General features: G+C 48.7%; 1 protein-coding gene across 1 annotated transcript in view; it reads left to right on the top strand.

Annotated features, from left to right (window-relative positions):
- UNC45B (unc-45 myosin chaperone B) overlaps nucleotides 1-16,398 on the top strand; it is a 31,487-nt gene that overhangs the window by 1,724 nt on the left and 13,365 nt on the right. Inside the window, exons 4-10 of the mRNA XM_032322094.1 lie at nucleotides 640-815; nucleotides 1,867-1,956; nucleotides 5,297-5,464; nucleotides 6,070-6,238; nucleotides 9,952-10,122; nucleotides 12,511-12,682; nucleotides 15,188-15,488. Coding sequence (XP_032177985.1) covers nucleotides 640-815; nucleotides 1,867-1,956; nucleotides 5,297-5,464; nucleotides 6,070-6,238; nucleotides 9,952-10,122; nucleotides 12,511-12,682; nucleotides 15,188-15,488 — 1,247 coding nt within the window. The remainder of the gene's footprint in view (nucleotides 1-639; nucleotides 816-1,866; nucleotides 1,957-5,296; nucleotides 5,465-6,069; nucleotides 6,239-9,951; nucleotides 10,123-12,510; nucleotides 12,683-15,187; nucleotides 15,489-16,398) is intronic.

A 16,398-nucleotide genomic window follows, 5' to 3' on the forward strand; every position in this document is an offset into this window, starting at 1 on the left:
TGGGTTCTGATCTGGTTACTATTCTTTTAGGAGAAAGAGAGAGAGCCTGAAGTGAATTCAGAAGGGAGGGAAGCAGCTGGAGAAGGGCCTGGAAATACATCCTCTGAAGAGCAGTTGAAGGAAGTGGCAATATTTAGCTCAGGGAAGGCGATTCCCAGGTGGGATGGAGAGCTGCCTCTAAATACCTCAAAGACTGTGTCACAAGGAGGAAGGATTGGATTTCCTCTCAGGGGTTCCAGGGCCGAACTTGGGACAAAAGGGAAAACTTATAGGGAGATATATTTCAGGTAGGAAGAAGGAAGGACTTTCTTGATAGAGCTACGTGGCTGCCTTGAGAAAGAGGGAGTTCTCCACTGCTGGAAGTATGCAAATACCCGTTGGGTGAGCACTTGGCTGGGATCGCGACGTAGCAGAGACTGAGTCATCAGGCGCTAGATGAGATGACCCTTCAGCTCCCTTCTGACCTTGATAATACAATTCTTACTGCCTCCCTGAAAAAGGGGAGCCTTGGGCCAGATAGTCCCCATGGGTGGATAATGTCCACTGAAGACACAGAAGCCCTGGAACTGGGGACAGCGACAGGGAAGGGAGGAAGGTGGTCTGCAGCCCAGGCCTCTGAGACCCTGTCTCCCTCGTTAGCTATTGACATCAACTCCTCGGACATCAAGGCTCTGTACCGGCGATGCCAGGCTCTGGAGCACCTGGGGAAGCTGGACCAGGCCTTCAAGGACGTGCAGCGCTGTGCCACTCTTGAGCCACGGAACCAAAACTTCCAGGAGACGCTGAGGAGGCTCAACACCAGCATCCAAGAGAAGGTGAGTTGGACCCCTTCCCACAAGCCTTGGCCTGCTTCCCCCCACTCCTAGTAGGGACTAGTTAGGGAAGCAGGACATCAGGGGAGGTCAAACCCTACCTCCCCACTCTTGGATGGAGTAAATACATGGCACAGGCAGGCACCACAGAACAGCCAAGCAGATGCACACATCCAGCCATCTTCGAATGATCAGAGACGCTTGTTCAGGGTGCAAGCCATCCAGGATCAGACCATGGGTTTCTTAAATTTCAGGTGGAGGTTTCAAAGAAAAATTGTAACTTAGTATGTATGCAACATGATCTTCCTCCCTTTCTAGGAGGACCAAGGCAGTATTGAGGAGAGGGTATTGCTGAATGATAAAGAGTCAGGAGTCAGTAGGAACAGGAAATCTCTTCTAGGAAAAATGGACCACAGCACACTGTCCAGAGTGCAGACTCGGGGAGTGCCCCGAGACGGGATGGCAAATGAGAGAGGCCCCCGGTGGAAATGAGCCCAGGATGGAAATAGGCAGGACTGTGGACCAGCAGACCAAGTAGTAGGAGGTACAGAAGGTGCTGGCAAATGGGGCGTGATGATCAGTTAGGTCACTTTCTGGTAGATTCAGAGCACAGGAGTTGGGGCTGGGGGTGCGAGGGATGAGACATCCAAGCATGATGGTTTTAATTGTGTGAGGAGATGTTTCAAAACCGCTTCAGGTTTCTGATCCTGGACACCTAATTCTGTCTTAGCCCACGTGTAAGTATATACTAGCTAATTATTAACTAGACTGCAAAACTGGGTGATAATTGGTAGCTTTCCAAGACTTGTGATGACCGAATGAGATAGTGAACCTGGCTAGACTATCAGCCGTATGGGGCAAGGACTTGGTTTTGTTTGCCATTCTACCCCCAGCATCTGCAAAAGTGTCTGGCATGTAATAGTTGCTCAGTAAATGTTTGTTCAATGAATGAGTGACAGTGTAGGGGCCCAGAGGAGAAACCCTAATATTTACTGAGCTGCCTGGAATGTGGACCCCTGGCTGCCTCCTTCCCCACTCCGTCCTCTCTTCTCAGCTCCACGTGCAGTTCTCCACGGACTCCAGGGTACAGAAGATGTTCGAGATCCTCCTGGATGAAAACAGTGAAGGGGAAAAGCTGGAAAAGGTGAGTGCTGGGCAACCTATCGCCAGAAGAGGGCGCACGCGGGACGCCCCCATAACTATACTTCCCCTGCAGGCCCCGCCCCTATCTCCGGACAGGGACTCCTGACCGCTTGCGGGAGGGAGGCGGAAGATGTTCCCTTGGAAAAAGTGAACAAAAATAGGGCAAAGGTTAAGCACTTGGGAAAATTCCCTCATCCTGGCTAAGGGCCTGGAATAGAGTGAGACCCATGAGGAGACAATCGTGTAGCAGGGTTGGAGTCTTTATATAAATTTTTGACTATTTCATCATGGATTTTTTTCTTTTTTGCATTGTATTGATTTTGAAATTCTAAAATATTGCATTAGATATTATTTATCTTGATTGCTGTTTTTGATGTCCCTGTAAATTTTGCACCCAGGGCACGTGCCTCACTCGTCATAGCGTGGTTTCCACCCTGAGAATGTTACAAATGGCACATTAAAATAATGTTCTATTCCATTACAAATTTTTACAAAAATTTATCCTGAAGTATGAAAATATTTGCTCATGATGTCATCCTCTTAGCCAAATTTGTTGCCTTTTTTTTTTTTTTTTTTTAATATTCCCGTCTGGTCTTTCTTCAGAGGAGAAAAGTTGAACATCTCTGAATGCTTTATATTTATTTATTTATTAAGATTTTAAAAAATGTTAGCCTCCCTTTTTTTTTTTTTTAAAGATTTTATTTATTCATTTGACACAGAGAGATCACAAGTAGGCAGAGAGGCAGGCAGAGAGAGAGAGAGGAGGAAGCAGGCTCCCCGCGGAGCAGAGAACCCGATGCGGGACTCGATCCTGGGACCCTGAGATCATGACCTGAGCCGAAGGCAGCGGCTTAACCCACTGAGCCACCCAGGCGCCCCCCCCCCTTTTTTTTTTTAAAGATTTTATTTATTTAATTGACAGAGAGAGACAGAGGGAACACAAGCAGGGGGACTGGGAGAGGGAGAAATAGGCTTCCTGCTGAGCAAGGAGCCTGATGTGGGGCTTGAACCCAGGACCCTGAGATCATGACCTGAGCTGAAGACAGATGCTTAACCATTAAGCCACCCAGGCACCCCTTTATTAAGGTTTTAATTTATTTATTTGACAGAGAGGGAGATAACGAGAGAGGGAACACAAGCAGAGGGAACAGCAGAGGGAGAAGCAGCCTCCCCACTGAACAGAGAGCCCCATGCTGGGCTCCATCTTAGAACCCTGGGATCATGACCTGAGCAGAAGACACTTAACAACTGAGCCACCCAGGCACTTCTGAATGTTTATATTTGTAAGAATTTGACAGACAGTGCCTGGGGAATTTGTGTTAGCTTTATGATCAGTAAGTCCATATAATATGCAGATACCTTTAAAACAAACTGTTGTGAGGACTTAGTGAGTTGTTATTGATAAATGTGCCTGGACAAGTAGAAAGCCCTTGTCTGATAGAATGGTGATCGCTCTGGTGGGGCTTGCCTGGGCTTCTCTTACCTGCCTCCTCCCCAGCATCCCACTCTTCCTCTGCTTGCCCGCCTTCTCCTTCTCCTGCCTCTTGAGTTCTTCCTGCAACCCCAGCTTCTCAGGTTCTGCTGAGGTTGCCTCTCCTGATCTGGGGCCAAGGTATATGTATCCTCACGGCTTTGAGGTGGGAAGACATTGAGGAACTTTCTAGCAAAACTGACTAATTTTGGAATCTGGGATCCAGAGAGGTGCCATGACTTGCCCAGTTTCATGCAGCGAGCACAGAGCAGAATCGGAACTCATACCCAGAACTTTCAAGACCCTTCTCCTGCTCTCTGCCCACCACCTTCCACCTTCCTGAGAACCCTTGTAACTTCAGATTGCCCCGAACAGGTACACAAACTCCAAATGCCAAAACCATATTCAAGGGAGAATTTTATTTTATTTTATTTTATTTATTTATTTTTTTTTTAAAAGATGAGCATTTTTTTTTTAAGATTTTATTTATTTATTTGAGAGAGAGACAGTGAGAGAGAGAGCATGAGAGGCGAGAAGGTCAGAGGGAGAAGCAGACTCCCCATGGAGCTGGGAGCCCGATGTGGGACTCGATCCCGGGACTCCTGGACCGTGACCTGAGCCGAAGGCAGTTGCTCAACCAACTGAGCCACCCAGGCGCCCTCAAGGGAGAATTTTAAAGGAAAATAATTCTCCATGTAAAAACACTTCACTTCTGTTAAAAGATTAAATGGAGCGTATTAATAATTTTGAGTTTATTTGAGCAAAATCAATTCGAATGGGGTAGCCCCGAAACAGGAAGTGTTTAGGAGCTCTCCACCCACAGGAGCTGGGGGAAAGACTTATAGAAAAGAGGTGGGACAAAAGAAACCCAATGATTTGATTTACTATAGCTTAAACAGTTACATTACTTGGGAAAGCCTAGCTGGCTGTGACTGGTTGTTCTTGAGTTTCAATTTCTTTTTTTTCTTTTTCTTTTTAAATTAAAAAAAAAAGATTTTATTTACTTATTTGAGAGAGAGAGGGAAAGATGGGGGAGGGAGAGGGTAGCAGTCTGCCGGATGAGCAGGGAGCCCGATGCAGGGCTCCATCCCAGGACAGCAGGATCATGACCTGAGCTGAAGGCAGATGCTTAAACTGCTTGAGCCACCCAGGCACACTTAAGTTTCAATTTCTTAACCGTGAGACATTATAGGCTTAGGTTTGGGTTTGCTTACATTAGTTTCTAGGGCATTAAAGCCACTCAGTCTAGGGCCTCCTTGTTTAATGCATTTAACACCTCAATACCTTTTTTTAGTCCTTATCCATAAGCATATATACACAGTTTTGTTTTAATGTAAGTGCGATCAGAGCGAACCTACTATTTGGTTTCTGTTTATCAGTGTTTGTTTTTCCCCAAGCTGCTGGGTCATCTTTTTACTTATGACTTTGGTGGCTATATTTTGTTGAGTTTGTCTTTATGCAAGGTGTTTTGTTTCTTCTTTTGAATCATTCCTGGGCTACATCACCGGGAGTTTGATTACAGGGAAAAAATCCATATGTTTTGAAAATCCAGTCCTGGTGTCTGAGTGGCTCAGCTGGTTGAGCATCTGCCTTCACCTGGGGTCATGAACTTGGGGTCCTGGGATAGAGCTCTGCATTGGGCTCCCTGCTCAGCAGGGAGTCTACTTCTCCCTCTGCTCCTCCTCTCTAGCTCTCTGTTTCTCACTCGCACTGGCTTTCTCTCAAATAAATACCTAAAACCTTAAAAAAAAAAAAAAAAAAAGAAAAAAAGAAAAGAAAAGGAGAGGAAATCCACTCCTTCCACCAACCGCTGCATGGGCTCGCACCGCCACACCTCCTCCACGGCCCCCATTGTGATCTCCCACCTCAGGCTGCCAACAACCTCATCGTCCTAGGGCGTGAAGAAGCTGGGGCTGAGATGATCTTCCAGAACAACGGGGTGGGCCTGCTGCTGCAGCTCGTGGACACCAAGAGGCCTGAGCTGGTACTGGCTGCCGTGAGGACCCTCTCGGGCATGTGCAGTGGCCACCGAGCGAGGGTGAGGGCCTGGGCTGAGGGCTGAGGGTGACGTGGGGGCGGGGAGCGGCTGGCAGAAATAGACTCTGGTGCAAAGTCTAAGTTGTGTCCCCTTCCCCCATCCTTGACTGTATGGTCATTGTATGGACTGTATAATTGTATGCAGAGATTGGTCATCTGCATTTCCCTTTGAACTGGAAATGCCTTTATGCAAAGGTAAGGTTATTGAAAGTGGTTTAGGAGACAGAGCTGAATGCAAAGGCTGTATGGTTGGCATTTTATCTTACTAAATCTTCCAAACCCGGTTCATATCGTGCACTTAGAGGACATTTCAATGCAGACCCACCACATCGCACATGCTCAATGGCCCCCGGGTGGCAGGTGGCTCCTGTGTTGGACAGTCCAGCTTTCAGCCTCTGGAAAGAGGCGTGGCTTGTGTCGGAGGGCTTTCCCAGACTGTGGAGTCCAGTAGGCACTGGCTGCGGGGGTGGGGGGGTGCTGAAGGCGGATGGGGGAGTGTATCCCTCCTTCGGGGGCAGGGTGGGCCTGGTCATCGCCTACTTCCTTACCTGCACGGCAGCTGGAAGAGGGACAGGCAGCTGATAGTGGGTTCTGCTGGGGGTTTAGGCCACCGTGATTCTCCATGCGGTCCGGATAGACAGAATCTGTGGCCTCATGGCCGTGGAGAATGAAGAGATGTCTCTAGCTGTCTGCAACCTGCTCCAGGCCATCATTGATTCTCTGTCCGGGGAGGACAAACGAGAACATCGAGGGAAGGAGGAAGCCCTGGTTCTAGGTAGGAGATGGTCTTCTGTGTTTGTTGAGGGGGTGGAGGCCAGGGACAATCAGTCGCCCCACTCCGGCAGCTCAGTCCCTGTATGTGGAGGTGGTCTGCTTTTATTTTTATATTTATTTTATATTTATAAAACTAATAGAGGCATAGCAACATCGCTTTCAATAACGTAAAAGTGGAGGTGGTACGCCTGGGTGGCTCAGTCAATTAAGCCGTTGACTTTGGTTCAGGGCATGACCTCAGGGTCTTGGGATCAAGTCCCACATTGGGCTCCCTGGTCCGAGGAGAGCCTGCTTCTACCTCTCCCTCTGCTGGCCACTTCCCCTACTTGTGTTCTCTCTCTCTTTCTGTCAAACAAATAAATAAAACCTTAAAAAAAAATAAAAAAGTAGAGGCAACTCAAGGGTCCACGCAGGGGTGAATGGAGAGATAAAATGGGGTCTATACACACAATGGAATGGTATTCCGCCTTCAAAAGGAAGGACATTCTGACACAAGCTACAACGTGGATGAACCTTGAGGACATTATGAGGAGTGCAGTAAGCCAGGGACAAAAAGATCAGGGCTGCTTGATTCGACTTATATGAGGTTTCTAGAATAGTCCAAATCATAGAGGCAGAAAGTAGGATGGTGGTTGCCGGTGCTAGGAGCAGAGGAAATGAGTTGTTTAGTTTTGGTTTTCACAGGATAACAAAGTTCTGGAGATGGATGGTGATGATGGCAGCAAACAATGTCAATGTTCTTTTTCAAAGATTTCATTCATTCATTTGACAGACAGAAATCACAAGTAGGCAGAGAGGCAGGCAGAGAGCGTGGGGGAAGCAGGCTCCCACTGAGCAGAGAGCCCGACGTGGGACTCAATCCCAGGACCCTGAGACCACGACCCGTGCCAAAGGCAGAGACCCCAATCCACTGAGCCACCCAGGTGCCCCAATGTCAATGTTCTTAATGCCAATGAGCTAGATGCTTACAAATTGTTAAAATGAGGGGTGCCTGGGTGGCTCAGTTGGGTTCCCTGCTCAGCGGGGAGTCTGCTTCTCCCTCTACCCCGCCCCTCACTCCCCCACCTCCTTGTGCTCCCTCTCTCTGTGCCAAATAAATAAATTGAATATTTTGTTTTTTTAAGATTTTATTTTTATTTATTTATTTGACAGAGAGAGACACAGCAAGAGAGGGAACACAAACAGGGGGGCATAGATGAGGGAGAAGTAGACTCTCCGCTGAGCAGGAACGCGGGGCTCAATCCCAGGACCCCGGAATCATGACCTGAGCTGAAGGCAGACATTTAGCGACTGAGCCACCCAGGCGCCCCAAATAAAATCTTTTTTTTTTTTTAAAGATTTTATTTATTTAACAGAGATCACAGGTAGGCAGAGAGGCAGGCAGAGAGAAAGGAGGAAGCAGGCTCCCTGCGGAGCAGAGAGCCCGATGTGGGGCTCGATCCCAGGACCCTGGGATCACGACCCGAGCCGAAGGCAGAGGCTTTAACCCACTGAGCCACCCAGGTGCCCCTAAAATCTTTTTAAAAAATGGTTAAAACGAGGGGCGCCTGGGTGGCTCAGTTGGTTAAGCGACTGCCTTTGGCCCAATTTATGATGGAGTCCCAGGATCGAGTCCCGCATCAGGCTTCCTGCTTGGCAGGGAGTCTACTTCTCTCTCTGACCCTCCCCCTTCTCATGCTCTCTCTCTCTCTCTCTCTCTCATTCTCTCTCTCTCTCAATAAATAAATAAACTCTTTTTTAAAAAAATGGTTAAAACAATAAATTTTATTCATGTATATTTTACCACAACTAGAAAAAAGTAACAGAGATGTATTGGAAAAATTTGGAAAAATTCAGAAATATGTAAAGACAAAAAAATAAAACCAAACCCTCTGTAACCCCACTCCAGATAATTATTACCACTGCCATGTGTGTCTTCCCAGTCTTTTTTTTTTTTTAATTTTATTTATTTATGTGACAGAGAGAGAGTAGGAACAGTGAGAGCAGCAGATAGAGGGAGAAGAAAAGCTTGGGTAGAGAGCCCAACGTGGGGCTTGATCCCAGGACCCCGGGATCATGACCCGAGCCGAAGGGAAATGCTCAACCAACTGAGCCACCCAGATGCCTAGGAGTCCTAGATTCTTTCTTTCTTTTTTTTTTTTTTTTTAGATTTTGTTTATTTATTCAGAGAGAGAGAGAGAGATAGTGGGAGAGCACAAACAGGGGGAGCAACAGACGGAGGGAGAAGGAGAAGCAGGCTCCCCGCCGATCAAGGAGCCCTACGTGGGGCAGGGATCTGACTGAGCCAAAGGCAGACGCTTAACTGACCGAGCCACCGAGGTTCTTGATGTGGTTCTGACTTACTGTTGTAATGGTCAGCAAGTCATTCTTTTTCTGTGCTAGAACCACTGGAGGGTCCGAGATGGCCTCACTTGTATAATGGGTGGTGAACTGGAGATGCTGTCCAGGACACCCTGGTTTTTCTATTTGTGGCCTCTCTAGTGGGCAGCTTGGGTGTCTGTAGAGCATGGTGGCTGCATTCTCAATGCACAAGCCCCAGTGTACAAGTGCTATTAAGCTCCTGGGGGTGCTGTAAGTCCCATGACCAGCCCCGGGGCCAGAGTGCAAGGGCCTGAGAACCCGGATGCTGAAAGGGGTTGGTCATGGGCGGCCACAGTGTTCTTGGGAAGTAGAGAGATGTTGGACATCTTTGCTAAAGAATTCTTCTAGATGCTGATTTCAAATCTATCTCCTTGTAGCTTCCATCCCCCTCTGACTCCAGTTCTGCCCTCTGAAGAGTCACAGAATAAGTCTGTTCTCTTGCCCTTATCTGGGAACAAACTATCATGTTCACTGATGACTTTCCTTGTCCAATTAAATAGCTTCAACCTCCATCTGTCATTAATATGACATTTTGGGGAGATCCTTCCTTTTCCGTGTACCTCCCTCCCTCCTTTCCTTGTTGCCTGTCTGCTTGCTTTCCTGCCTCTCTGTTTCCTCCTTGCCTTTCCTCTCCGCCTGCCTGCCTCCCTCCTCCCCTGCCTGCCTCCCTCCTCCCCTGCCTCCCTCCCTCCTCCCCTGCCTCCCTCCCTCCTCCCCTGCCTCGCAGCCTCCTTCCCTGCCTGCCTGCCTGCCTTCCTCCCTCCCTCCCTTCAGGCCTGCCTCCCTGTCTTCTGCCTTTGGCTCCAACCTTAAAATGAGAACAAAATTCCCTAAGATGTAGAGAAGCCAGACAGGGCAAAAGCAGGAAAAAGCACTTACCTCTAATCCCCCAGGGGGCAGGGAAGATGTGGCATCCCATCGGAGGCTTGAATTCAGGCTCCCAGCAGGTCTGGATCTGCAGGGAGTAAGATGTCTGTAAGAAGTATACATTTCTTTTCTGGAAAACATTTTGTTCAATCAGTTTATTAAAAGCTACATGAAACATCCCTGGCTCCCCGTCAGTCGTGTCTAAGAATAGGGAAATTTCTAAGAACCAGAGCTGTTCAGGGATGGCGTGAGCTGTAGTACACAGGGCTGAGTGACTGGAGGCCCACTTGAGGGTATTGTCTAGGGACAATACCTCTCCCTTTTTTGGGGTGAGATGGGCAATACTATACCCTCCTGGGAAATTCCAACATCCAGGAAGCAGTGGATTTCTTGTTTCCGGAGTCCTTCTAGAAGACTCTGCCATTGCGGGTCCTATAGGTCTGAGGCTCCCTCCTCTCTCTTTACCCCTGTCCTCTCTTTCCTCAGACACCAAGAAGGACCTGAAGCAGATCACCAGCCACCTGCTCGACATGCTGGTCAGTAAGAAGGTGTCTGGCCAGGGCAGGGATCAGGCCCTGAACCTGCTCAATAAGAATGTCCCCAGGAAGGACCTCGCCATTCACGACAACTCACGTACCATCTACGTGGTGGATAATGGTGAGGAGGTGGGAGGGTCTGGGGCTCAGGGAAGCCTTTGGAGTGGGCACCAGGGTCTTTGGCTCTGAGCAGAAAGCAGAAGAGGTGTGGCCCTTGCCCAGGACAAGACATTAGCAGTTAGGAAACCCCAGGGGCTGGTGAAAATACAGATCAAGGTACAGGTCTGAGTTCAGGACCTGAACAAACCCAGAAAATGTCCAAACACACTGGAAAACACCTGGGCAGAGTTACCTCACCAAGGAGGGTGATACCAGAGAAAAACAGGACTCCCCTGACCATGGGGTAATGTTCCTAAAGTCTTGTGGTTGGCAACATACTCCTCGGGCCTTCTAGAAGGGAGAAAGGGCATCAAGTGAATTATATAAAAAGCACAGTAATGAGGTTCTGGTGGAGGGTCCCTAAATTGCCCAGTTCCAGGTGTTACCCTTACTCCCAAATCAGATTAAATTGTTGGGCAGTCATTCCCATGGCTTTATAATCTACTGTGGTGAACTCCCACAGGGTTAAGAGCCACAGACCATCCTTCATTTGAAAAGGCTCAGGTTAACTCTCACCCGTTTGAAATGTATCTTCTTTTGATACTGTTTTGGTTTTCACAGGTCTCAGCAAAGTGTGCTGTAACAGATTTTTCTAGGGCTTATAAACCTCCTCCCTCTCCTCCCCTCCCCCACCCCACCTCCCCTTCTCAGTTCTGGTTCTCTCTGCATATACTTCAAAGGGGGAACCACAGACCTCTTTCTCTCTGCACTAGGACTGAGGTCCAACCACACAGTTAAGGGGAAGGGCAGGTGGGGAGCAATATTTGTTATTCAAGGCACTGAAATAAAGTGCTCTTGGGTAAAAATAATGTGGACTCGTGAATCCTGTTACACTCGTGAGAAGCTGCCTTGTTGAGGAGCTCCTTTACAGGCTGGTCTGGGAGACTTGGACCAGGGTAGCCATTGGAACGTCCCACCTCAAGGGAGCTTTTGAGTTCAGGGAGGGCCAGTGATGGATGGGGACGAGGTCCAGAGGGTTTTAGCAGAAGAGGAATGAAATGCTCAAGGCAAGGGTAGGACTGGAAGGCAGCGTGGGGGCTGAGGTTGGGGATGGGGTGGGAGGTGGGGGGCGTATTCAGTGGCTGTCTCTGAAAGCCAGACTGGGGAGGTTGGGTTGGTTCATCAACACCCTCCCATGACTCCCCAGCCCTGCCTGTGCTTCTATGTGGGTGGCAAAGTATGCAGGACCGAAAATGTATACTGGGGGGAGCTTTTAATTCCCTCCCAGCATCCAGAGTTTCATGGCTCCCGGCATCGGCCTTGAGTTCTCCTCCTCCTGCTAACCTGCACCAGCTGAGGTTGGACCAACTCCTTGCCACTCCTAAAACCTGGCTCTGAAGTTTTCAGGGGTCCCAGAGGCAGCATAACATAACAGTTAATATCATGGGCTTTGAAGTCAGGTGTGGTTGGGACAGGGTCCTTGCTGTGTTACCTGCCAGCGGGGCAACTTACTTGACTCCTCCATGTCTTGGTTTTTTTCCACTCTGAAAAACGGGAATAACGATTTTTAACCAGGAGGTTTTTGTTATGCAGCTCTTGGCACATAACAAGCTCTCAGAATAACTTACTACAATTCTTTGTTGAAACAAATTACCCCCTCTGAGGTGTCACCACTCTGTCCTTCTCACACCTTCTGTCCTTTTCACAGCTTATTGTAATCTTTATGTGACTGTTTCTTTTTGCACTGTGAGCTTTCTGAGGAGAAGACTGCATCCTTCAGATTAGTATTCATTGCCTAAAAGATGCTAATTTATTTATTCACTTATTCTTTCATTTATCCAAGGGATAAGCAATGATTGGATTAGCCTAATGGGTAATAGGAAATCAGTGAAGATTCTTCCAACAGAGGAGAGGAGAAGAGATAGTAATTATAAATAGCACATGTAGCATTTACTAACTAAATAATAAATGCTCACTGGGTGATGATGGTATGTCTGGATTGACTCCAGCCGTACATGATCCCATGGGGTCCTCAAACATTCTGCGGTAGGTACTATGTTCCCACATTACAGGTGAGGTATGGGGAAAAGAGAATATCAGATAGTATTTGAGGAAGGTTATACATCAACTTGCAGGTTGTTAGCACTGGTACGGTCCTTGGAGATCAGCTTGTCCTAATTTTGTAAATGTGAAAATAGAGGCCCACCCGCAGCAGGAGGTGAATTGCTCACCTAGGGGCAGAGTCAGGGGGAGAACGCGGGTCTCCCGGCCCGTGCCAGTGCCCCTCCCTCCGGATAAGGCATGTGTTGCCGAAAGGCAGGCTGGAGAGAAGCTGGTGTTAAGACAACGGAACAAGATGGTGTGTGTGTGCAGACAGACCCCAGCAGATCTGCCGTTGTCTGTCCTGCAGGCCTGAGGAAGATCCTGAAGGTGGTGGGGCAGGTTCCAGATCTGCCATCCTGCCTGCCTCTGACCGACAACACCCGCATGCTGGCCTCTATCCTCATCAGCAAGCTCTACGATGACCTGCGCTGTGACCCTGAGCGCGACCACTTCCGCAAGATCTGTGAGGAGTACATCACGTGAGTCTCATGGGATCACGTTCTGTGTTAGTTATCAATGGCTGTGTAGCCAATCACACCCAACTTTTGCAGCCTGAAGTAGTTGTTCCACAATGCAACCGCTGTTTGGGAGTGGCTAGGCTGGGTGGATCTGGCTTTGGGGCTCTGAGGAGCGTACAGTCGCACGTCTGCCTGGGCTGCTGTCATCGGAAGGCTTGACTGGGGCTGGAAGACATCTGCTTCCAAGATGGCGCACTCTTATGGCTGGCGTGCTGGTGCTGGTGGTTGACAGGAGGCCTCCGTTTGCTCCCGGTATAGCCCTGTCCACGGGCTGTTTGAGCGTCATCACCGCATGGTAGCTGGCTTCCTCAGAGTGAACAATTCAGAGAGAACAAGGCAGAAGTGGCAGTGTCTTCTCTAACCTAGCTTCGGAAGTTGTACACGATCACTTCCACCACATTCTTTTTGCAAGAAGCCAGCCATCAGGGGTGGTCTACGTTTAAGAGGAGAGGGTTAGGCTCTACCTTTTGCATGGAGGAGCGTCAAAATATTTTTGGACTTATTTTAGACCTACCATAAGCACCCACTTGAAGGAATAAATGTCAGCTTCTCCAAGAGGGAGACCTGGCTCTGTTGAGACCTTAGGCACTCTGTGGCCTCAGTGAGCCGAGGCAGAAACCTGGGACCCTCAACAGTGGTGTTCTGGTCTCCCCAACACCACTCTGCCGTCGCTGTGACTCAGATGCTCTCTCTGAGTCATTTTTCTTTATGCGTCCCCTCCCTTCTCCTCTCACTGCTGTACCGTCTTTTAAACCTTTATTCCAATGATCCTTGTGCTTGTAAATTATTCAGACTTCTGGGACCCCACCCGACTCTACTGGTAGTCTGGGCGGTGGCTCAGGAAGTTACATATTTAAAAAGTATCCCAGGAGGGGTGCCTTGGTGGCTCAGTGGGTTAAGCCGCTGCCTTCGGCTCAGGTCATGATCTCAGGGTCCTGGGATCGAGCCCCGCATCGGGCTCTCTGCTCAGCAGGGAGCCTGCTTCCTTCTCTCTCTCTGCCTGCCTCTCAGTGTACTTGTAATTTCTCTCTGTCAAATAAATAAATAAAATCTTTAAAAAAAAAAAAAAAAGTATCCCAGGAGAGTCTTGGGAGGATGGAGACGCTCTGCTTTTCCTTTCTCCCTTCCAGGAGTTGGCAAACTTTTCCTCTAAAGGGCCAGAGTAAATATTTTACATTTGGTGGGATGTGTACCCCTCTGTTGCATATTAAAAAACAAAACACACAAAAAATGCTTTAAACTATAAAAAACATTCTCGGCCTCCCATATTTGGCCAAGCAGCCCAAGTTTGCCAGCTCCTGCTCAATCCCGTAGCTTCCCCCGAGCCCTGACTGCTTCACTGAAAGCTCCTCTGGGCTTCTCTGGTCTTTCTCTGCCTCAGCTTTGGCTTTTGTGACTAGCTTCCTGAGTGTCTCATGAGGTCCCAAATTTTGAGTCCCAGGAACTGTCGCCCAGCCAGGCTTCGGGAGGGCGGAGGTTTTGGGACGAGGGCCCCTCCCAGCCAGCCTGCCTGTCTCTGTGCAGGCCTCGTTCCTGCCTGAATCAGTCACTGCGCCTGAACAGGTGGGGTCACCTCCTGCAGCACAGGCACCTGAGGTGACCACCCCCAAGGACATAAGCCACCCTGCTTCATCAGTGGCTGGGGCAGGGGCTGGGGTGGGTGCAGTGAGTTGAGAGGGCAGCCCCTGACTGATTATTCCCACATGGACATTTTGCTGGTAGAGTAGATGATGGTCTTTTCCAGAAGCAAGGCAGACCCCTCTCTTCCTAGGAGGAGGGCCTGGGACCAGACAGGAGAGTAAGCAGTTCAGGCTACCGCATGACTTGGTCACACTGAGGATGATGCTGGGTGCTGGGCACCACAGTACACCCTTCCGTGTTGTAAGGGTTGCTGTACTGTCCCACTAGACATCCCAGCTGCTGGGAAGCCCGTTCATGGAGAGCTCTCGCTTGTAACCTCTCTTTGGAACCTCCCTCAGCTGGAGACAGCTTCATCCTCCTCAGGGCAGCCAGCATCCAATGACTCGTCCTTCCTCACAGCTGGAAATAGCTCCGGAATGTATTCCCTGCTGTAAGCCTCATCACAGACTGAGGCTTCATGCTGGCTGAGTTGTAGCCCATTGCAAGACCCTCTGCCAAGTCATGATTCCTTTCCTTTTCCAGCATGAGCTGATCCCAAGGGCTCTCCCTAAAAAAGTTCCTGCATGTCAATCCCCATCCTTCTGAGTGTGTTTTTAGGGACACAACCCATGGTATGTCTGTTGTAACTCTGATCAGTAGTAGTACTTTACCATCGGTTTCTAGATCAAGAAGCTGAGGCTCAGAGAGGTTCATTGAATTGCCTAAGGTCATACAGCAAATGAATGGTTAGATCTGGGATGTGAATTCAGGTCTTTCTGCCACAAATCCCACACTCTTCCCACCAAACTCAGCCTGTTCCCTTGACCATCTTGCCCTCTGTTTTAGGGGCAAGTTTGACCCTCAGGACATGGACAAGAATGTGATTGCCATTCAGACGGTGTCAGGAATCCTGCAAGGCCCCTTTGACCTAGGCAATCAGCTGCTGGGACTGAAAGGTGTGATGGAGATGATGGTAGCGCTGTGTGGCTCGGAGCGCGACGTAGACCAGCTGGTGGCCGTGGAGGCTCTCATCCACGCGTCCACCAAGCTCAGTCGTGCCACCTTCATCATCACCAATGGCGTGTCCCTGCTCAAAGAGATCTACAAGACCACCAAAAATGAAAAGATCAAGATCCGCACACTGGTGGTGAGTGTCAGTACCAGACACGGTGCCGGGCACCAGGGACACCAGGATGAATGAGGCGTGGCCCCTACCCTCGAGAAGCCCACACTGTTGGGGGCCCTGGGACCCACCCATGGGACCCTCCCGCAAAGCTGGGTGATGAGCAGGAAGCCCTGAGAATGTAGATTCAGAACGGGGGCGGGGGGCTGCTGTGTAACCTGGGGACCTCTGCCTCCATGTTTTTGAACCATGCTAAGCCTGAGGAGCTTCTATCCAACAAGTATTTTCAGAGCAGACTCTAAAAAGTCAGTTTGTGTCCTTACTCAGTTTCTGGACGGCACAGGTCACCTGTTTCAATGTTTCTGATTTCATTTTTACAGAAAGTCTTTTCATGGGTCTTTTATTTTGCTTATAAACCATTACAGTAACAATTTGAGCCACTGGTGTGTTTTTCTGTGTATATCATTTTTTAAAATTTTATCTATTTATTTATTTATTTATTTATTTGACAGACAGAGATTATAAGTAGGCAGAGAGGCAGGCAGAGAGAGAAAGGAGGATATATCATTTTTTAAAGAACTAATTATAACTTCTGCCATCATGAGTTTTCTCTTATGGAAGTCATGTTTTCCTAATAGAGAAATTTCTCTTGGGTAAGGTTCTGCATATCTGAATTCATTACTCACAAGTCTGGTTTCTGTGCCAGTTTTTGTGCAAGAATAACTTTCACCGTTGTTTCATCTGTTTGTTTCAAACAAGATGAGTATTGTCTTGTGCTTTTTCTTTGAAACAGCAGGCACTAAACATCAGTAGGGTCCAAATTGGCCGTATAAAGTGGCAGGGTTCTAGCTTCGTGAGCATCTATCTACCTTATCCTAGAAGCTGAGCTCAGGGAAGGCGTCTTGGATGAGGTGACACCTGAGTGAGTTTTTTA

This window comes from Mustela erminea, chromosome 18 (genome assembly GCF_009829155.1).
Source record: "Mustela erminea isolate mMusErm1 chromosome 18, mMusErm1.Pri, whole genome shotgun sequence".
NCBI classification, from domain to species: domain Eukaryota; kingdom Metazoa; phylum Chordata; class Mammalia; order Carnivora; family Mustelidae; genus Mustela; species Mustela erminea.